Source organism: Tenrec ecaudatus, chromosome 13 (genome assembly GCF_050624435.1).
Source record: "Tenrec ecaudatus isolate mTenEca1 chromosome 13, mTenEca1.hap1, whole genome shotgun sequence".
Classification (NCBI taxonomy): domain Eukaryota; kingdom Metazoa; phylum Chordata; class Mammalia; order Afrosoricida; family Tenrecidae; genus Tenrec; species Tenrec ecaudatus.
The window spans coordinates 86,113,191-86,136,363 of record NC_134542.1 but is presented as its reverse complement, the minus strand read 5'-3'; the positions used below and the strand labels follow the sequence as shown (position 1 = coordinate 86,136,363).

General features: G+C 37.0%; 1 protein-coding gene and 1 pseudogene across 4 annotated transcripts in view; both read left to right on the top strand.

Moving 5' to 3' along the window:
- Positions 1–23,173, top strand: part of GALNT13 (polypeptide N-acetylgalactosaminyltransferase 13) — a 540,793-nt gene that overhangs the window by 161,997 nt on the left and 355,623 nt on the right. For 3 of the 4 annotated variants that reach the window (XM_075529413.1, XM_075529411.1, XM_075529410.1), the window contains exon 2: positions 10,222–10,390. In XM_075529413.1, the coding sequence (XP_075385528.1) occupies positions 10,222–10,390 (169 nt within the window). The remainder of the gene's footprint in view (positions 1–10,221; positions 10,391–23,173) is intronic. The other variant, XM_075529412.1, reaches the window with a different exon arrangement.
- LOC142424733 (T-complex protein 1 subunit eta pseudogene) lies at positions 11,275–12,875 on the top strand (annotated as a pseudogene).

Genomic DNA, 23,173 nt, shown 5'->3' with positions numbered 1-23,173 from the left:
CTTGCTGCTATCGAGTAGATTCCAACTCAGAGTGACCCCAGAGGGAAAAATAGAACTGCCTCTGGGTTTCTGAGACTGCAACTCTTTCTGGGGATAAAAAGCCTCATCTACCTTTACGGGAGCAGCTGGTGGATTTGAACTGCCGACCTTGGAGTTAGCAGCCTACCTAAAAACCACTCTGCCACCAGTGTTATATAAATATAATGAAAATATTTATTAAATGGGTCTGCTTTTATCATATTTATGCAAATTATACAATGCTATTTTGATTCAAATTAGTTTTATATATCTGTTTAATGATTACAGAATATAATTTGGATGTGAAAATAACTTCAAAATAATGTTTATGTTTATGTCATCCAAAGCAGATTTGGAGTTGGGACAATTCAAACTAGAGTCAATAACAAAGGATCCACAAATTATGCCGTTGAGTTGATCCCTTTGTATAACATCTGATGAGGCCTGTATGCTTAGTTGCCATTTATGTTGTTGGGAAAAATTATTTTCAATAGCTAAGTCATTGATCTTTCAAAATTCCATCCTACAAGTTTTGGCTTAATTTCTTATCACCAATGCCACATTTTCTAACTACTAATTCATCTTATTTCTATTTTATATTCCAATTTTCAATAATTACTAACACATCTTGATAGCATATTTGATCAATTTCAGACTACAGAAATTGGTACAATATTTTCAATTTCTTCATGTTTGGGAATACTTGGTGCATAAATTTGAATAAAAGTTATATTAACTGTTCTATGAAGGCATAGAGATATTGTTCTCTCACCAGTAGTGTTGCAATTTAGGATAAATGTTAAAATTTTCTTTATTTTGATGGATGCATTGCTATTCCTGTTCAATTTATCATTTCTGGCATAGTACACTGTATCACTGTACGATTCATAATGGCCCATACCTAGTTATTTCACCTCACTATTGCCTAGCATATCAATCTTGAAGTGTTCCATTTTTCCCTCTTTTTTAGTTGTTGTTTTGGTAAATTCTTGCCAGTGAAATTTAGTTTTCATTCAGCAACGCATACATGTTTACTTCATAATCGTAGTGCAATTTCCTCAGTATCACGCATTCTTCCACTTCCTTCCTGGGTGCAGCGAGTAGCCCTTTCTTGCCTTCTGCTGAAGTCTCACATAACTACTTGTTAGCGAATGCTGCTGTTCTGCCCAGGGTTAAGTTAAAAGGTGATCCTCAGGAGATGCCTTCATTTCAATGTGAAAGATCTTCAAGGCCCACCTCATCTCAGGAGTTTCACCATTCTCTATCAGAGCATCAACTTTGTTTTGTTTGTTTTATGAAAGGTTTTCATTCAGTGATCCCTTTTGTGATGCTAATCAGAACAGTTAATAGCAATAGCTGGGCACCATCTAGTTCTGGCAGGGTAATGGAGGCTGTGCTTCATGCGATTCCTTACTTCGCTGGATTATTTATTCCCTTAAATCCCTGATTATGGTTCCTTGCTAGCCTCTTTGGTTGGCCCCTGTCACTGGACTTGAAGACTTAAACCTTACGCTCATGGGACATGTAGGCCAATTGGCATAACATAGTTCACAGACAATATGCTATGTTCTTCTGTGGTGAGTTATGACTGAGTCAAAGAATCCCTTTCATTTTTTTACAACTTCGAGTTTTCCTAGATTCAGACTTTAGGCCTTTCATGTTCTATTGCTCTTGGATGTTCTCCTTCTTGAAGGTAGACTTTCCTTGGATAAAGCTGTTCGTCCCTAGTCTCATAATTTGAGTGCTTTCCCACTGGAGGGGCTCAGTTTCCAGCACCATGGTAACCAATGTTCTAGTACCTCAGTAGTCATTGTTCACTAGACAAATATTCTAGATGTAGATAGCTAGTCCTTTCTCCTAATTGTCTTTGTCTGGAAGCTCTGCTGAAACCTTGTGCTGTGAGTGACTGTGACGATATCTGAAATATCACAGGAATAGCTATCACGATCACAGCAACATGCAAACCACCACAGTGCCACTGGCATGCGTGTGGCAGCTTAAGCTATAAAGGGGGATAAATTAGCATGTGAACACACTGCGAGAGCCCCTTGTAAAGATATCTGTAAATCAGACAAATCACATAGCCCAGTTGCTTATTCTTTTCCATTTCCTATTTCTGTTACTTGAACAGAAAAAGTTGCACTCTTTTTTTTTCTAGCTAGATCAGTGGTTCTCAACCTATGGGTTGCGAGCCCTTTGGGGGTCGAACGACCCTTTCACAGGGTCACTTAACACATAGTGCAAATCAGGTCTTTGCATTTCTATTCATAACAGTAGCAAAATTAGAGTGATGAAGTAGCAACGAAAATCATGTTATGTGTGAGGGTCACCCCCACAAGAGGAACTGTATGAAAGGATGACGGCAGTAGGAAGGGGGAGAACCACTGAGCTAGATACATTCTTGCAGGTAAAATCCACTAACAGGGAAACCAAATGATTGGTTGCACAGTGTAGTCAGTTAGCATTCTTTGTATCTGAGCAATGTGCAAAACGCCAGTGTTTCTTCAAGCATAATAAAACAACTGATACGATGTCAAATGTACATTCATCAGAGGCGTTGAGACGTAAATACATTTAACTCTGAGGAAAAGACACTTAACATGATGTACATGAAACTGTTGTCTAATTATCCACCAAGAAACTGAGAACCATTAAGGAGAAAGATTGTAGATGCTTACATAATAGCTCTAGCTATAAGGGCTGCTGCTTTTTTTTGATGCTGCATTATCCCTGATCCCTTGGCCCCTCGTGATCGCACAGGCTGGTGTGCTTCTTCCATGTGGGTTTTGCTGCTTCTGAGAAGGCTGCTGCTTTATAACAATTTAGGTTTTATTGATCATAGTATTCAAAGTATAACTTAATGCATTTATTTCAATTGTAGTTGACAAAAGTCTTAATAATATTCCACAGAGAGTATGGTCACATCTTTGAATATATTGCTGATACCAGCACCTTTTTTGGCCCTAACTTGATCTTCATATCAAAGATGTTGACCTTGAGCCTCATGTGCTTTCAAGTATGGGTAAAAGAAAAATTAAATCATCTACCCTTTCAAATTTGAAGCCATTCTATGGAATCTGGTATTTTCTCTGCCATATTGTTATTATTAGGTATTATTGAGCCAGTTCTGACTCATAGTGGCCCTGTGCACAACAGAGGGAAGCCAGGCGTGGTCCTGCACCATCACGCAATTGCTATGTTATAGTCCATTGTTGCTGCCACTGTGTCAGTTCACTTCATCATGCATGATGTCCTTTTCCAGAGACAAGTGGCTCCTGATAACATGTCCAAAGTTGATGAGAGGAAATCTTGCCATCCTCATTCACTGGACCATACTGGTAGTACTGCCTGCAAAATATGAGGTGGTCCCCTTCCCAAAATTGGATTTTTTTTTCAAAGCTACGTATTTAATTTTTTTCTCCAAACAACCCTTATCACCTTCAAAATACTATCCAGTACACTTGATCCATTTGTCAAGTCTGTGATTCTATTCTTGGAAAACGTTTCTCAAACTCATCTATTTAGATGGCTTATAGCACCTCCGACTTTTTTTGTGTGTGACCTCTTCTATGTCATCAAATCACTGTCCTTTCATGTCCCTCTGTATTCATGGACACTAAAAGAAGTTACACAGCGAGTTCAGGTGCGTGATGCAAGAAAGGCATGTTATTTTTTGCCTAAAACTGGAGCACTGAGATGGCTGTGTGAGCAGGCGCACGGTGGTGGCAAAACCAGTTCCCTGTCTGCCACAAATCACGCCTTTTTTGTCGCACACTGTTATGCAATCTTTTCAGAACCTCTAAATAGAAAGCTTGAGTAACAGTCTGGCCTGGTGGAACAAACTTCAAATGCATTTAAGTTCACATTTTCTACTGTCAAGGAAGTTGATGAATATCCAGAACAAGGTTTGTCATCAATTGACATTTTACCTGTTTTGAAATAAGAAAACTACCCATACACTTGCGTTTTTCCCATAGAGCTATCCTTGTAAGGTGTGTTCAACATCAAAACAGTTCCGGCAGCATTTTTCAAGAGCAGGAAACAAAATTTCACAATGGCATGCTATTCTCTTAAATCGGCCCTCACAATAAATGAGGTTCAAGCAAAACTGATTTTAGGGAATAAAAATCACCGTGACCAGAGAGAACCTTCCCTGGTGCTGTCACTGGATGCACTGACTCAGAGTAAGTTGATGGAGGCCTGCAAAATGGGAAAAATGCCTATTCTGAAAGCTCTGCTCCGGGTGCCCTCTCTCAGATTTGTTTGTTCTTCTGGCAAACCATGATACTTTATATATTTTTTCGCCATCCCCAGATTTCAAATGCATCAATTGTTCTCTGGCATTTTAATGTCCCACTTTTACATACGTTTGAGTCAATTGAAGATACTAAAGTTTGAATTAGGCACACCGCAGCACTTAAAGCAACATCATCTTTGTTCTTCAATAAAGAGATCACGTGCAACAGATTTGCCTATTGCGAAGTGTCCTTTGATTTTTTGACTGCTGCTTCCATGAGCGTTGATTGTGGATCTAACAACTTCAATATTTTCTCCATTTTCCATGATGGTCCAGTTGTGAAGATTTTGTTGTGTTGTTTAAATGAAGTGTTAGGAGCCTTGATGGTTACATGTTGTGGTGCTAACTGCAAGGTCAGACGTGTGAATTGACAATCTATTCCATGGAGTAAAAATGACATTTTCTAATCCTGTTAGGATTTATAGTCTGGAAACCTGCAAGGGAAGTTCGACTTTGTTATTTTATGGTCACAATCAGTCAGAATCGACCTGATGGCAGTGAATTTGGAGTTTTGAGTTTGGCTTTGAAGTATAATTCATATTGAACACTGTAGTTCTTGATCTTCAAGAGCCTCAAGTACTTATTTTCAGCCAGCAAGGTTGTGTAGTCTGTCTGTTGCACGCTGTTAATAACGTTTCCCCAATCCCGATGCCTCATTCTTCTTCCTATAGCTCTGCTTCTTGAATTATTTGCTCAGTATAGAGATTGAATAAGTATGTGTCAGGATACAATCTTAACACACTTTTCTTGATTTTAAACTTTACAGTAATCCCTTGTTCTGTTTGAATGACTCCCTGTTGGTCCATGTGCAGGTTCTGGGATTCCCGTTATTTTCAATGATACTCACAGTTTATTATGATCATTACAGCCGAATTTCTTTGCATGGTCAATAAAACACTAGTAAACGTTTCATTTTTCCTGGTACTCTTTGCTTGCAGTCCATCTGATGTGGGAGATGGTACTCCTTGCTTCATATGTTCCCTGAATTCAGTTTGAATTTCTGGCCGCTCCTCATCTTTGTACTGCTGCAACCACTCTGGAATGATCTTTAGCAAATTTTACTTGCATGTCACATTAATAATAAATACATATTTTTTAATTTGTGCATTCTGTTGGGTCATCTTTCTTTGGAATGGATATAAATGTGGATTTCTTCCAATCAGTTGGCCAGGTAGCTGTCTCTAAGTTTTCTTGGTATAGGGGACTGAGTGCAGTACTACGTGCTTCATTAGCTTATTGAAATATATCTGCTGGTATTCTGGCCATTCCCAGAGCCTTGATTTCCACTAATATTTCAGTGCAACTTGGAATTCTTTCTTCAGTACCATTGGTTCTTTCTTATATGCTACTGAAATGGCAGAATGTTGACTAATTTTTTTGTTGTGGTTGTTATTTTGGGGGAAGGTAGAGCCAATTTGTGTATTCTTTCCATCTTCTTTTGATGCATCCACTATGATTCAAGATTGTTCCTGTAGAATTTTTCAATTCTGCAACTAGAGACTTGAACTCCCACACGCCCGTCAGTTCTTTCAGTATAGGGTATACTAAGCTTGTTCTTCCATTTTAATTAACTCAAGTTCTTTGCACATTTTCTTATAATAGTTTACTTGTCTTCTTGAGCTGCCTTTGAAATTTTCTTTTCAGCTTTTTTACTTCATTGTATCTTCCATATTATTTAGCTATTCATTTTCTCCCATCCAGTTTTCTTCCTGTCTTTTAATGAATCTTTGTTTTCTTCAAGTAGGATGTTCTTGATGGCATCCCAGTGATATCCAGGTCTCTGTCCTTAGTGTTTAGTGAATTAAATCTGTTCTCTATATCTTCTCTAACTTCAGAGATTATCCCAAAAGGTGAGTTATACTCAAGGTCATATTTTGGCTCTCATTGACTTGATTTAATTTTCTTCAACATTAACTCAAGGTCATATTTTGGCTCTCATTGACTTGCTTTAATTTTTTTCAACATTAACATGAGCCATTGATGATTTGTTCCACAATCAGCCCTGCCTGGCCTGGGTTTAGCTGCTGATATTGAGCTTCTACATCATCTCTTCCCACAGATGTAATCAGTTTGATTTCTGTGTATTTTGTCTGGAGAAGACCACATCTATAGGTTACATTAATATTGTTAAAAGACAGAGTTTGCAATGAAGTCATTGGTTTTGCAAAATTCAATCATGTGATCTTCAGATTTGTTTTTATTATTGGGGTCATATTTTCCAACCACTGTTACTTCCTCTTTGTTTCCAACTTTTCCATTTCAGTTGTGCATCTTCTGGCACAAGAGCCAGCAATGCTCCACTGCTATTGAGGAGTTTTCAGTGCTGGATAATGTTTAACTACTATCCATAATGTTTTCAGTTTTCAGCATATCTTGATGGCCCATTTAATTAAATCCAGAGTCTAGGATGTTTTAGAAGTATTCAATTTCTTCACATCTAGCTTTAGTGGACACTGCATAAGTTTCATTAACTAAATTGCCTTGTACACAGGTAGATATTCTGTCACTAACTGCAATGTACTTCAAGATAGATTTTGAAATTTTCTTTTAATGACGAATGCAACACCATTCCTCTTGAATCTGCCATTCTGAGAATAATAACTTATACGGTCATCTGGTCCTAAATAGTCAACACCAGTTCATTTCACTTCACGAATGCCTAGAGCATTGATCTTTATGCATTCCGGTTCATTTTTAATGACTGAATTTTTCTAAATTCACACTTTGTAAGTATCATGTCCAATTATTAATAGATGTTTGTACCTGCTTCTTCTAATTTTGAGTCATCTTCCATCACTAAATGGAGGTCCTGAGAGCCTTCCTCCCTCCATGTTATTATTGTTGGTCTATGTTGAGTAGATAACTTCCATTCCCGTATTGTGATTGCCTTCCAACTCCATCTTTTGGCACTATATCCAATAATATGCCACTATCATTAATGAGCTTTCCAGTCTCTCAAGGTCCCCCGGCTACCTGTATGCCTTTCAGTGGCGCATTCCTTAGACATGAACATCCTATTCCTTCTTCATCTTCTCATCTTGATTTAGAAGCTCTGCTGAAACCTGGTGAATTTGTTTGACCCCAGTGGTGTTTGAAAAACCAGCAGCAAAGCTTCCAGCAACACGGGAAGACAAATGGTGGTCCCTGCTATTAAAATATCTCATTTTGTTTTGACTTTTGTGGAGGACATTGTGTAGACATCAGGGGTGAGTGGCTTTATTAATTTATAAAGTTTAAAAGATAGCTGACATAAATTTCTTTACGCCAGAATTATTCATTGTACTTCTATAAAAAAGAAACTTTACCCAGCAAAACTAAAGAATTCCTATTCCTGTCTCTTTAAATTAAGGCTACAGATTATAATATGTAAACAGACAAAAATCATTCTCGATTCAAATGTACGGGTCGGGAGAGAGTGATATTGTCCTTCACTTCAAACGTGAAGTACTGCCTTTGGGAAATGTAAATATTGGTTGTTAATACTAACAGTGCTTTGTTTAAAAAGAAAAAAACATTAGAGATGGAAGGTACATTACTGACTCTCAAAGTCATTCTCTCACCAAGGGCACAAATTAACCCAAGCTTATGCTGACAACTGCATCTAATTTTAGGGTCAACTCCTCATATAAATTACCACTAGTAAAGTTTTCTTCCATACATTAAGTGGCATATGCCTACTTATATTTTTTCTGCCATTATTTCATTGTTAAATATGAAGGAGTTATTAATGGTGACATAGTGGGTTATGTGCTGGGAGCTAACAAAGTCAGCAGGTCAAACCCACCAGCAGCTCCGGGGAAGAAAGATGAGTCTTTCTCCTTCTGTGATGATGTATAGTCTCAGAAATCCAAAGAAATCTCAGTTTTATTCTGTCCTGTCGGGTTGCTGTGAGTCAGAAGTAACTATGGCATTAAGTAGATGTGAGAGATACTTTCTTAATATAAAACTTTTAAATGTTTCAAGTTCTGATACATATTAGTTTTTTAATTTTCCAGTTCTTACCATTTTTTCTCTATTTGGGAAATTTTCTAGGCTAATTAACTATCTGTTAACCATATCTGAAAGTATTCAGAAATGCCTGTACTCTTTTGTTATTTGACTCATATCATTGGGAAGTTATGTGAAGCACAATCAAAAGGATAACCAATTATATATTAGTACACTCTTGATATTCTATAACTGTGAATATCAAATCAGAGAACAGTTTATTCATTATATCCAATTGTAACTTTCAGCTATATTCTTATGTTATTTAAACATTTGCATTTTTACTAAATGCTATCATATACCAGGAGTCTTGGTGGCACAGTGGTAAAAGTACTCAACTGTCCAGTGATAGGTGTATACTTTGAACCCACCAGCCACGCCATGGGGAGAAGATGCAGCAGTGTGCTTCCATGAAGATTAATGGCCTCAACAATCACATTGAGCAGGCTGACTCTGTCCTACGGTATCAATATGAGTCAGAATCGACTCCAGGGTACTAGATTTGGTCTGAGTATTACTTATAATGTATGAATTATTTTCACACACATTATCATTAAGTTTTTAAAAAATAATTCTTAAAGTAGGCTGGATCCAAATATCTGTTTGGAAATGGATGTTAGTCATTTTCATGTGTTGGTTGTGATCAAGGTATCTTCTACTCATAAAGTTCATGGTGAATTCATCTTCCAGTTAGTATTCTGTAGTGATCTCTAGGGTTTTAATAAAGTCAGTTTTGGAAATAGATTTCAATCCCTCCCCCCCACCTAATCTTTCTCAGTCTGGGGAGTTTACTGAAACCTGTTCACAATAGGTGATCCCGAAATACTGACAGCATAGTTCCCAATGGCATAGCCGTGCACAGGCCACTAAAGTATTGCAAATTAACTAAAGTTTGGATGAGTCAGGACCAGAATTGCATTTCCCCCCATTTTATCCTCATTTAATAGCAAATTAAAGGAACCCTGGGAGAACTATAGTTAAGATTGTGGCTGCTACCTCCAAGGTCTTTAGGAGAAATATGTGAGATCTTTCTGGGAACTGATAACTTATTCGCTGCTGTGGACTTGATTCCAACATGGAAACCCCATGGGACAATCCTGTTCTATTCTATAGGTCCCTATGGATCAGAACATAGCCTTGACAGCAATAGGTTAAAGGATAAATTAGGGCTCAATAAGATTGACTAAAACTTGATTGTATTCTTCTCTTTTAAGGCATATACACACATGTACATGCACACATGTAAATATGTATTTAGAAGCTGCTTTGGTATCATGATGATTTGGAGGAAATAATAACAGTCTGGGATTGTCATACTGAACAGCCACACCCACTTTGGCTTTTTAATTTCTGTTGAGGAGTGCCAAGTAGTCAACACTAACTTGACAGCTGAAATTATATGTCACCATCATGAAACTTAATTGTATTCATTTCAAAATACTTTTGGCAAATGAATCCATTTTCTGTGGGGAAATGGAGTCATTGGCTATCTTTTCAAAAAGACACAATGGCAATAGATATGTAAACTAAGGAAACATATTTGATAGGAAAAGAGATTAATATTAGTAAACTTTGAAAAGTACTTTTTGTTTCAAAGCTTTTGTTGTGGCCAGGGCAAAATTTTATGTCTAAGTTATGGAACACATAAACAAAAAAGTTCAGGTTTTGGTATTTTGTATTAATTTTTAAATATTAATAACTGCTCAGATCATATATATTAACTATAAAGGTATAATTGATATAATAAATTAAATTGCCTCTATTATATGTTTTATAAATAAGCTATAAAATTTCCTAAAGATATTAATAAATTAATATGCAAATTAATACTTCAGAATTGAACTCAAGGCATGAGTTTATTTATCCAGTTCATTATCTCTGTGTTTGTATATGTGTGTGTACCTGTGTATGTTTTACAGCTGTTATTTCAAGGAACCAAGAAGGACCAGGAGAGATGGGAAAAGCTGTGCTGATTCCTAAAGATGACCAGGAGAAGATGAAAGAACTGTTTAAAATCAATCAGTTTAACCTTATGGCCAGTGATTTGATTGCCCTTAACAGAAGTCTGCCAGATGTAAGATTAGAAGGGTGAGTTTAAAAGTGTTATATGATTTCATTTTTTTGTCAGTCCCTATATTTCAAAGTATTTCAGAATATTGGCTAACTCACTTTATTTTAATTCTAGAACTATACTATTGTGAGTATGATATTGAAGGAAATTTTGGTGCAGGCATGAGAAATACGGACTTTTTCTCTCTGACAGAGAAAATACACAACGACTTGCGAAAACTTTTAGAATGCTTAGGTCCAGTAAGGTTTTCATCATGAACTGTTTTTGTTTTGCTTTGTCTTATCTTGCCCAGAACAGAACAAACCTGCTATTTGATAGATAATTTGCTTCTCTACATAGAAAGATTTATGTACTTTGATATGAAAATCTGTCAGCTTTGCTATTGCAGTATAAATATTGTCATTGCTTCTTGATTCTTTGGACCTTTAGAATTCATTTAGTAAGGGGTCTAGTATTTTATGCAGCTATTTATAATAAGAATGCTCAGTTATCATCCATAGAAGTAGTATTCACTTGAAATAATAATTCTGCAGAAAAATTATATTGAAAAATATAACTGTGCCTGATTAATGGTAAGCTATGTGCTAGATAGTTGGCCATATTTTGAATAGATGTAGTAAAACTAAAAAAGATTATTGGCAGTTTTGCCCTCCTAGTATTTATTTAGTCCCTATAAAACAAACCCAACATTAACAAAATTTTGCCTTGATATTTTTGAAGAGCTCTAAGTTTAAAGACATACCAACATGCATTTCTCTATAAACATGTTATTCATATGGAAATAATGGTTTCCGTGGAGGCCGGGACTTAGAGAAGGGAGGAGCAAGGGCGGTGCACTAGATGAGCTATCCACCGCAGTTATCCTGTTGAAAGAGGGGACAGCTAGCGCGCAGGGCTTCCCCAGCTCGCGAGTAACATGGGTGCCTGCCAGGTGATCGCCGAGGCTGTGGGGCCACCCTGGGCCCTCGGGACATGGACAAGCTCGTTGTGCATGGGCGAAGTGAAGCAACAATTTCGAATGATGGAGCTACAATTCTGAAGTTCCTCAATGTTGCCCATCCTGTAGTAAAGATTTTAATAGACAATGCCAAGTCCCAAGACGCTGAGGTTGGTGACCCTCTTGGCTGCGGAGTTTCTCAAGCAAGTGAATCACTGTGTGGAGGAATGGTTGCACCCCCAGATCATCATCTGAGCTTTCTGCACTGCCACCCAATTGGCAGTTAGCAAGATCGAAGAAATCACCGTGACTGTGAAGAGAGAAGAGAGAGTGGAGCAGAGGAAGCTGCTGGAGACGTGTTCCAAGTCCGCGCTGGGCTCCACGCTGATCTCCCAGCAGAAAACCTTCTTTGCGAAGATGGCGGTTGAGGCTGTGATGATGCTCGATGACCTGCTGCCACTCAAGATGATTGGCATCACGAAAGTACAAGGTGGAGCCCTGGAGCAGTCCCAGCTGGTCGCTGGCGTTGAGTTCAAGAAGACGTTCTCTTACGCCGGCTTTGAAATGCAGCCCCCAAAGTACAGTAACCCCAAGATTGAATGCCCTGCTGACCGTGGAGCTGGAGCTGAAAGCCGAGAAGGACAGCGCAGGGGTCCGAGTGCACACGGGAGCATTGCCAGGCAATTGTTGATGCTGAGTGGACCATCTCGATTACCAGTTGGAGAAGATCCATCGCTCTGGAGCCAAAGTCGTCTTGTACAAACTCCCTATCGGGGAGGTGGCCACCCAACACTTTGCTGACCGGGACTGGTTCTGTGCTGGCCGAGTGCCCGAAGAGGAGCTGATTCTGATTAGAACAGTGACGGCCCGCGGAGGCTCCGTCCAGACCAGTGTGAACGCTCTGTCTGCAGAAGGTCTTCCAGGAGACCCAGATTGGAGGCGAGAGGTACAATTTCTTCACGGGCTGCCCCAAGGCCGAGACCTGCACGATCACCCTCGGCGGCGGGCCTGAGCAGTTTATGGAGGAGACAGAGCACTCCCTGCACGACACCATCATGATCGTCAAGCGCGCCATCAAGAACGATTCGGTGGTGGCTGGCGGTGGGAACATTGAGATGGAGCTCTCCAAGAACCCCCGGGATTACGCCAGGACCATCCCCGCGAAGCAGCAGCTGCTGATCGGGGCCTATGCCAAGGCCTTGGAGTTCATCCCACGCCAGCCGTGCGACAACGCGGGCTTGGATGCCACCAACATCCTCAACAAGCTGTGTGTGTGGCGTGCCCAGGGAGGCATGTGGTACAGGGTGGACATGAACAACAAGGACATTGATGATAACTTCGAGGCCTTCGTGTGGGAGCCAGCCGTGGTGCGTGTCAATGCCCTGATGGCACCTAGGAAGTAGCATTGCCTCATCGTGTCTGTAGATGGAACTGCAGATGCTCCACCATGCGGAGCTGGCAGGGGGCGGGGAGAGGGGGGTTTGGAATTGAGCAATAGCCTGCTCAGCATGGGATTGCTTCACAGCTGGCTCGAAGGTAGTGATTGGCACACTGTGTGCTCATAAGGAGTTATTTAAATAAACTTAAGGTCTAGTGTTATCTTTACAGAAAAAAAAGAAATAATGATTTTCTTTATATATAGTAAATCACAAGTAATTTAAATATACCGTGCCCTTACACCTCTATAGTACAATATTACATTGTCAGTGTGGTGATATTGCCATCATATTTACTAAATTTAATAGTAAAATTTTCTTTCAGAAACGTTTCGAGTAAGACCAAATGAGAATACCCAACATTTTTTTGAGATTCATTTTACCAGAAGGTGCATTCTGTAGCTAAGTAACTGTTACTTCACACTTTTCATTGGAAGTTATTGCAACATCTTTTTCAACAAGATTACAAATAACCACATGTTATAGACAATTTTAGTCCCCAGTAAATGATCAAAACTTAACACTTTAAATTTTTGCATCCCAAGGACCTCATGTAATTTAATGTCTAATTTTGCTCATATGTGTCTGTTTGTTTGTATATATGCAAACAATTGTTATGTTGATATGCTTATCTTCGAAATAAGTTCTAGCATTTCAGATGCTAACTTTCATCATGTTAGAATGCTACATTCATCACTTTCATTGCTTTCTTTTGTATGACAAGTTGTGATGAAATGAATAAATCTGATTGTAAAGTATTCAGGAAATCTACATATACAATACTTCTGAGTTTTCAAAGATATTGATATAAAACTATCAGAATGTAAACAATTTAAATTTTATACCAGAGTTGGGATTTTCACAGTAAAACTTGCTTTAGTAGAGAGCCAGGGCTTAAAATAACACGTTAATAGAGCAGTCACTTCAAAGTTTTGTGGCCAAAAATTATGTCTTCTTTTTTAGAGTCACATAGCGTATTAATTACCCGAGCACTTAAAGCTTATACTGTGGAACACCTGAAAATTTTTAAGTGGAATATAAAAGTCACTTAATGGAAAAGGTATATAAAACATCAGATTTAATTTGGTTATTATTGTTTCAACTGTGAGATTTATCAAGTATTCCATAAGATATTTGTGAAATAAGTCACTGTAAATTTTATGTTTATATTGTATCATAGTGCACACTATTATCAAGGATGCAGAAATGCCATTCAAAATTCCTAGACAAATCATAAAGTGTGTATGAGGTTCATTAGGGACAATTGCAAGTCATCTTAAAATATTCATTTGTGTGATTGTCTGGAAACAAATAATGTAGAATGTTGTCCCAAGAATCAGAACTCTACATTGTCATTTAAAAGATGTTGAAATGTGCTAACACTCATTTGATCTAAAAACATATTTTTTAGTTTTAGCACTATAATTTATGGTTCATTTTGCATAGTTATATTTAATAAATATATGTATTATTAAACTAGACTAATTGATGACATATATAAATATGAAAAATAATATCCACTAATAGGAAACAGAACTCATTCCATCTAATTGATTCCAACTCATAGCAACCCTACAAATAATTGTTTAAGAAATAGATCTAATTGATTTCGTTGGAAATTTTGAGTTGCTAGGTAAGAAGTATCTGAAGTGCTAAGCAGTCAATTCATTCAAACATCTGGCCATATTTAACTTTACGGTACCCTTAAAACTGGTTTGACTCTTGGGGAAATCGTCCAAATATGTTCATGTTATGCATATCTCAACGTGAATCTACAAATATTTAAGGTATGTTCAGAGGGCTAACTCTGAATAAAGATTCCATGTTTTCTTTGACTGGAGGCTAGATAAACATAGCTCTTCTTGGAGGCGATTGTGAGGAAACAGGAAACTGGATAATAGATCATTCCTAAGAAAGTTTAAAATAATGTATTTAATATAGTTATCTTATTAATATATGTGATGCATTTATATAATAATTATTTCAGAGGCATAAAAACATTTATTACAGACTATCAGAGTGTTTGGATCCTTTTGGTAAAAGCAGGATTGGAGACCTTTTTCAAGGCCTCCCATTACTGATATTTTTGTTGTAGTCTGTTTATATGTACGATACAACACCAGAAAGCTGTAACTAACTTCCTTCCACTATACACCTTGCAGAAAATTAAAAAAGTACAACTGTTATAAAATTCTGTGTGATTCAGAACTTTGAGAAAATTGGGTACTTAATTGAAAAAATGGATTATTGCATCAGCATTTAGGGTTTTGTTATTATGTGCTCATTTTTTAGATTTTGTAAATTTCTGTATAGTTTATATTTTAGGAAAGAGGATTTAAATACTTCTGTTTTCAGCAAGTAAATAAATACTCGGAGCTATTAATTTATTTTGGTTTTTTAATGTTATGTTCAGTGAGAAAATGAGAGAGAAAAAGAAGTTAATAAACTAAAGAAACACATTGAGATATTAAACATGTATTTTTGAACATGTGTTATATAACAAAATCTGTTCTACATGAAAAAAAGCATCTTTCCTCCCAGTTTCATTGAACTGGACACAAATAAAAGAGTTAAAGTGTGGAGAATAGAGTAGTAAGAGAGAGTTTCTTTGAGAAACTCACATTAAAAAGGCTTGAATAGGCAGTAACTATTCAAGAGTCTTGGTGGCACCAGGGGATAAGCATTGGGCTGTTAACTTACAGGTCGGCAGTTCAAACCTACCAGGTACTCTATATGGGCACTGTACCTTGGCATCAACTGGATAGCACTGGGTTTGATTTTAGTTCATTAAAATATTAAAATTGTTAATTTTTTATATAGTGAGCTGCTAACTATTGACTATGTTCCTAGAGCAGAGAATGTTAGAAATATAACCAACTAAGAAAGAACTCTGATGGTACAATGGCTAAAGCATTCGCCCGCTAACTGAAAGTCCAATGGTTTAAACACACCAGATGCCTCCCAGAAGGAAGGAGGGGCATTTCATTTGCGTCCGTGAATATGTACAACCTATAGACTCTCTGAGGAAGTTATATGAGTAGGAAGTAATTCAAGTTCAAGGAATTTTGGGGGGTGGTGGGTAGGGGGAACCAACCAAGAAGTGCCTTAATGAAAGGCCTGATGGTAAACATCTGAAAAGTCACAGCCGTGGAAACCCTGTGGAGTATCGTGTTCCTCTGCTGGCATGGGTCTCCGTGTGTCAGAATCAATTTGAGAAAAATTGGTTTGGGTTGATAGATATAAAATGTCATAAAGATACAAAAACAACTATACAAATATTAAGCAAGTGTATGGATACACACATGCGTATGTATTATTTAAAGGAAGTACTGAATTTTCATTTTTGAAAGTTTATAACATTATTTTATTTCCTAAGTTATATATTTTTAAAATTCATAGATGTATAAAAATACCTTATAAGAGGTTCTTATGCACTAGCCAAAACAGATCTTGGCAACTGATGATAACCCTTTCTTGTATGCTTTTGTGGAAGTAGATAAATAAATATCATCATGATCATTATTAATTGGGTATGTACATGATTTTACTCCATTAAATGCAAAAAAAATGGGATTAAGAACCACATGTGGATATATGTTTGAACAATAGGAGAAAACTCTGTAGACATGTAGTCAAAACTCAGGATGCAAATCTGACTCTCTAGTTTAATCTCAGGAAAGTCATTCATTTCCCAGCACCCTGTAGTGACTTAAAAAAAATCTATATGTAGGGTCCTGGGATCATTGGCTTGAATCTTTAATAGTTTAAAAAAGAGATAGCGAGCATTGTGACAGGATTTTATTCAGGAAAGAATGTAAAGTTTTATAATTTTATCCCCTTACCCAATGTCAATTTATAGTAAACTTTTCATCTACTCCACTTTCTATTAGATTGAGGTGTCAGTTTTGTCTGACTCTTCTTGATGGGTCCTTGGTTGGCGCCTGCCCCGAGCATGCATGGGGAAACTGGGATGGAAGGAAATGCAAACATGGTAAAGGGACTGATGACTGCCTGGGGACCCACAGTAGTAGGGAGGAGACGATGGGGAATCCACCTCAATGAGTAAAAGGAAAATACAAGATTCCAAAGTTGATTGTGAAGTGATTGCACAGAATTTCGTAATATGATTGAATCATTGAATTGTATATGTTAATTATAACTACAAAAAATTTTTAAAGAAATCAGAAGATACATGAAAAGAAAAGAAAAAATAAGAAAGAAAAGAGTTGCCCTGATTTCCTACTGAAATTATATATATATGTGAAAGACTTGGGGGCTCCATTATTATTGTATTATCAATTGGTTGAATTATCTTTAGGCCTCAAATTCTTTTTTGTTCTAAGAGAAAATTATTAAGCAATTGCCTTTTCCTTTTAACTTGTGCAATTCTTATTGTATACCAAGTTAACAGTATTTAATGGCTGAATATGAATTTTTAAAAGTTATATACAATTAACACAAAACTCTAAGTTTCTCTAGCACTTACTTATAATCAGACATTTCATAACACTTAGAGCTCTACTATTGATTGGTTTGAAGGTCCTAATTCACTTGGCCTTTAAATATATTTCATCACAAAAAGATGAAATAGAAAATGTGCATCAGGTATTTATATCCTAGACTAAGTATGTGCTATTTATGTAAGCATACTTCCAAGCTGATAAAATGAAAAAGACAAACAATCCTCCATTGTTAACAGAAAAGAGTGTTAATAATCAGATATTGAATAAGTTGCTCTCAAAGGACATAGTTTATTTACTATATAAAATACAAGTAGGCCAAAGTATGTATTTTCTAGCTTGAACCTCATAAGCACATCTGTCTGTTCATATGCATTGCCTTTACATAAATTAAAATATGATAAATGCAGCATGGGTTTCTAAGGACAATGGAAAATGAGAATGTTAATTGGATTTCTGATCTCTGTTCCACATCTTTTCTTTTTAATTTTAGAAATATAATATTTATATGCTAAATTTTTTGCCAGCAAAGATAATCATGCTATCTATAATCCATTGACTTATGTAATGTATTCTTGTGTATGGTAGAATTCACTACCCAATATGTAGGTACAAACATGCCTCTTTGATTGTGCTTCACTTTATTGTGTTTTGCAGATATTGTCTTTTTACAAAGTGAAGATTTGTGGCAGCCTCTATTGAACACAAGTTTATTGGTACTATTTCTCCAACATTATGTGTTCACTTTGTGACTCTGTGTCACATTTTGGTACTTCTCACAATATCTCAAACTCTTTCATAATACTATGGCAAACTTAGTAGACTACCAGAACCAACCTGCTGCCACCTTCTTAATCCATGGGTCCATTGGGGACCCTTAGTAGGCCTCAATATCAGGTACACATGAACTTGACAGGCAGTGGGAAAGCCAAACTACATGTGAGTTGCTTTCTTGTTTTGTCAGCTCTGTTGTCAATTGGTGGCACTGAAGGTGCAGTATCACTGAGGTACGCCTGTCGTATGATAGGATGTCTTTCTGTACGTGTGCCTGTGTGTGAAGGGAGAGGTAGTGATATTTTACTGTTACCTTTTGTTAATAGTATTGCTGAACTATTTAACTTTTATTTTACATGTGATGTGGGTCAGACATATCTAGGTAGGATTTTTTTAATAAAAAATGTGTGTAGTAGAATTGTCTGTCGACATAACAACATATTTCACAAGTTCGCTTACATTTGAACTGTCCCTAACACGCCTCATATAATTTTCTGACATTATTATTATGAACTTTTTGCAATGTTTACTTTCCTCTGTTGTTGCAACTTAGTGACAGGTGTCTATTCATAACCTCATCTTACCGCCCCCCCAAAATTTATTATTTCATATGTTCAGCATTTATCACTATCTAATTGTGAATTCATGAAACCAGGAGAACAAATAAGGATGTTACATGTACAAGATTTGAATGATCTAAAACACTATGGCACGTGTCAGTGTGAATTCAGAAATACAATTGTGTGAAGCCAGACTTTATAGAATGATTGTATATGGATCCAGGCTTAGACAAAAACAAGACATTTTTACACAGGAGAATAAAAATATATAAAAATGATAAATATCAAAGGGTTGAGTAATAGTGTAAACGTTAAATACAAATTTGCTTATCTGAAATGTAAAGTCCCACCTAAATTGCAATTTTACAATGTTAAAAAAGAAGAAGGAAAAGAAAAAGAATGAGGAGCCACCAACAGACCTCGCAGAGGCACTGGAAGCGCCCAAGGGTGCAGCAGGAAGGCTCTGGAACAGTGCACAGGAGCCTTGTCAAGACCGATCCAATAGCTGCAGTGCTTCCTGGGCCCTGGAGGCAGAGGCCAAGGGACCATGTGGTTGAGAAATGGAGAACCTGAACAGCATGCCTACCGCAATGACCGTGAAGAGGACAAATGAACTTTATCCTCACCCCAGAATTATGGGGTGCAGAGGGGAGCAAATGTGTGAGAGCTGTGTGTTGAGGGGACAGCTAGTCCTCATTAGAGGAAGGGAAATGAAAGCACTGGGTTAGAATATGAATTTTAGATGGACATTGATATGGAGCCTTCTTGTCATCTGTCCTCCCAAGGGCTTCAGGAGCTCTGGTGGCATTGTGGGTTAGGTGTTCGCCTGCTAACCACGAGGTTGGCGGTTTAAATCCACCAGCCATGCTTTAGGAGAAAGCGAGGTCTATCGACTCCCGTAAAGATGTATAAGGTCACTAAGAGTCAACACAAGGAACACTGGCGGTGTAGTGGGTGCAGCACTGGGCAGCGAACCTCAAGGTCAGTTCAAGACCACCAGGTGGGATAAAGGAGAAAGCTCACTGGTGGGCTTGAACTGTCGGTGTTGTGATTTGCAGTCCATCGTGTCACCTGTATGTCAGCAGAGCTCCTTAGTTAACACTGATGACTGTTAATGTTTGCTTGTATGTCTAATATATTCTTGGTTTTGTATTTTTTGATTCTACATGACTTGAAACAAAATTGCTTATTTTTTATCTTCATTGAAAATCAGATCTCATAATAAAAAATGTGAATGTTCTTGTTTTTTTAAAGTATAGATTTTTTAAAAGAAAGGAAAATATAAACGCGTTGGGCAATTTAAGAATGGGAAAACTGGTACATTTAGAGAAGGAGCATATGCAGTGCTTGGAAGAAACTGCCAAAGTAACTAATCATTCCACATGAAAGGCTGTGTTAGACTGGATTCTCAGGAGAAGTGAAAGCAGTGGAATTTGTGTGTGTATTCATATAGAAAGAGATTTACATCAAGAAATGCTTCACATAGTTGTACAAGTGAAATGCAGTACACTCAGTTCCTATGGGTCAGATGAAAGCTGGGAGCTTCTCCTAATTACTGTGCTGCAGCCGATGACACACAGGAAGCAGAAGCAGGAAGCCACAGGCTGGTGAGTGCAGAGGCTGAATGAATTTGAGATTAGTCAAATGAATCCAAGGTAACCATTCAGTGGATGGCACTCCGAATCCATAGATGATCTAACAGGAAGTTGAAGGATGAGTTGCAGGAGACAGATCCATCAGAAGTCAGCTTACTTCCCCACAGCATCAGTCAAGTTTAGCTACCTCCTGAATGAAACCCCCCATGAATTGTATAAAGAGTGTGAACAAACTAAGGTGGTCATTCTTCCCACAACTGCTTGGCTGCTTCACAGAAGATCCCTTTATGGAGTTGACCACACTGTGTTAGATAACATCATGGGAGAATTTGGAGCACCCAATTTGACGTGAAACCTAACTCTTGCATAGGCCTAGAAAGGATGACAGAGAACTCCCAAAACAAGATTTCTTCCTTTTAAACATGACTTGGCAGATGGCTCTGTGGCATAGTAGATTTTGTTTATTATTATTTTTAAAGATTTTCTTGTAGAATGTCATAAAAATACTAAATAAGGGAAGTCTAGGTTTAATAAGACCTTATAGTTGCTATTCTATTTATTTAGATATATAAAGACAAGAGAGAAGTATAGGGCAGTTTCCCCAGAAATAACATACTATGCATATTTAGAAATATAATGAAGGGACAGCATAAACAATAACTTTCCTAGTGATGAACAGGTGACTGAGTTTTCAATCGCGTGCACGTGTGTGTGTGAATCTGACGTAGACAGTGCTCAGGAAGGACTTGTAAATACAAGTTATCCAAAATACATTTTAAAGTGGCATTTCAGAATTAATTACTGACTGGATATAAGAAGATTCTTAGTCTTCAGAAGATGATCCTAATTCAAATTTGGTTAACTCAGATATTGGTATTATTGCTAGTAGATTACACACATACAAACTACATACACATATGTAAAAATAAACTCAGACACAGAGAGATAGGTGTACTTAAATATTACTTTTAATCTGGGTACTAAAATTCATTCCATGGGTGAGCACGTTGTATAAACCAATGCATGAAAGAAATTATTATCATTTGCCAACATTTTTATCACTGTATGAATGTTGTAGTAAATCTCAAATTAAGAAGAGAGCATTTGGGAAAGAAACTAGAGATCTAATTAATATTCTCTTTTTCTAGTTCTCCTTTGTGAGATCAATGCTAGATTTATCTAAATAATGTTGCCATGAATATAAAATGAATCTATATAATTTGCTTAAGCTATAATATTTTTATAATTCATCCTTTAAATGTAAGTCTTTTGTGTACAGAATTTAGTTTTTTCCTGTCTACATGAAAGAATATTTTTAAAAATAGAGATGATGTCCTAACAGATATATGCAAATTGGTTGCACTTTAGAAAGCATACACTACTCCTATTGTGGGGAGGAGGGGAAGCAGACATAAGAAGAATATATGACTCCCGAAAGAAATTCTTCCTGGATTCCTCTTATTATGGACAGATATTTTCTGCACACATATCAATGTCTTAAGGGAAGGCTAAATTGTTCTAGTGACAAATTGCAATGTTATTTTCAGGGAAAATTATATTTCATCGCTAATATAGTTTTAGCTCATAGCAGTGAGGACATTTATTTATTGATACGGGAAATGTTGGCATATGTAAAAATTCTAATTGCAGAATATAATTGAAACCCTCATGAATTACAAAATCTCTTTGTAGAAGGCAATGCACTTTGTGGATGGCAATTGCCATAAAAGAAAACATTTAGGGTTTGAATTTTAATTTTGATAATTTTGTTGCACTAAACCTATCAAACATGGTGTCAAAAGTAGATAAAGATAATTTTGTTCACTATAAATCCAACTTGAAAAACTAAACTGTTATGCACTGACTTATATCCTATAAAAATATATGTCGGCTTATTAAACTATGATTCTTGGTATTATGCAATTATCCTCAATTTTGTGATCAGATCTAATTATCCTATGTGCTCTAAATCCTAAACTCTGTGATATAAATTCACAAGTCTTCTGTCAGTTTATCATATTTTGGTGGTTTGTATTGCTTTGATGGTGCAAGCGAGGGCGGCAGTATCTCAAATACAAGCAGGGTCATTCTCTTGGGTAAGTTGCAGTGGAACTGCGACACTGAAAAGACAGTGAAGAAAGGCCTGTAGATTCACTTCTTAAAAAAAAAAAATCATTGATGATCTTCTGAATCGGTTTGCCTGACAGTGTGCAGAGATGAAGATGTACCCTTTATTGTGGAAGACACTCCAGCTACAATTAGAAGAATTCCCTCCTTGAAGTGTCTCCAAACTCACTGCCACTGAGGTGATTCCAGCTCGCAGTGACTTGGACCTTGAATGACAAGGATGGCATAGGGTTCACTATATCTTCCTTAGCTGATATGACATGACGCAGATGTTATAAAAAAAACAAGCTGTAATGATACAAAGTATGAATGTAGGAAAAATTGGAAGTTGTAATAAATGAAATGATGTGCATTAAGAGTCGTAACCTAGGCATTAATGAACTAAAATGGACTGACTTTAATCACATTGAATTGGACAGTTATATGGTTTTCTCTGCAGGAATGACAAATTAAAAAGTAATAGTGTTTTACTGATTTAAATTCAAGGTTTATGCTAAAATACAGTAATGAATTAATAGGGTAATATCTATAGGTCCATGTTGAAAACCAGTTAATAACATAAAATGAATATATAGAATTAAAATAAAGGGAAAGTATAAACAATAATTTCAGGAGTGATGAACAGGTGACTGAATTTTCAATCATGTATGTGTGTGTTTTAGTAGACAGTGCTCAGGGAGGACTTGTTAAAATATGCTTATTGTTCAAATTTACACTCCAACCTCTAAAACAAAGATGAATAAATTTCAACATTTACTAACTTTTACAAACATGTAATCAAGATGCACTGATAACTGTGATTGATTGGAATGCAAAAGTTGGGAAGAAAAGAAATAGGATTCGGAGGTGGGAAATATGGCCTTGGTAATCTGCAGAAGCAAGATAGAATTGTGTAAGGTCAGCAACACAAC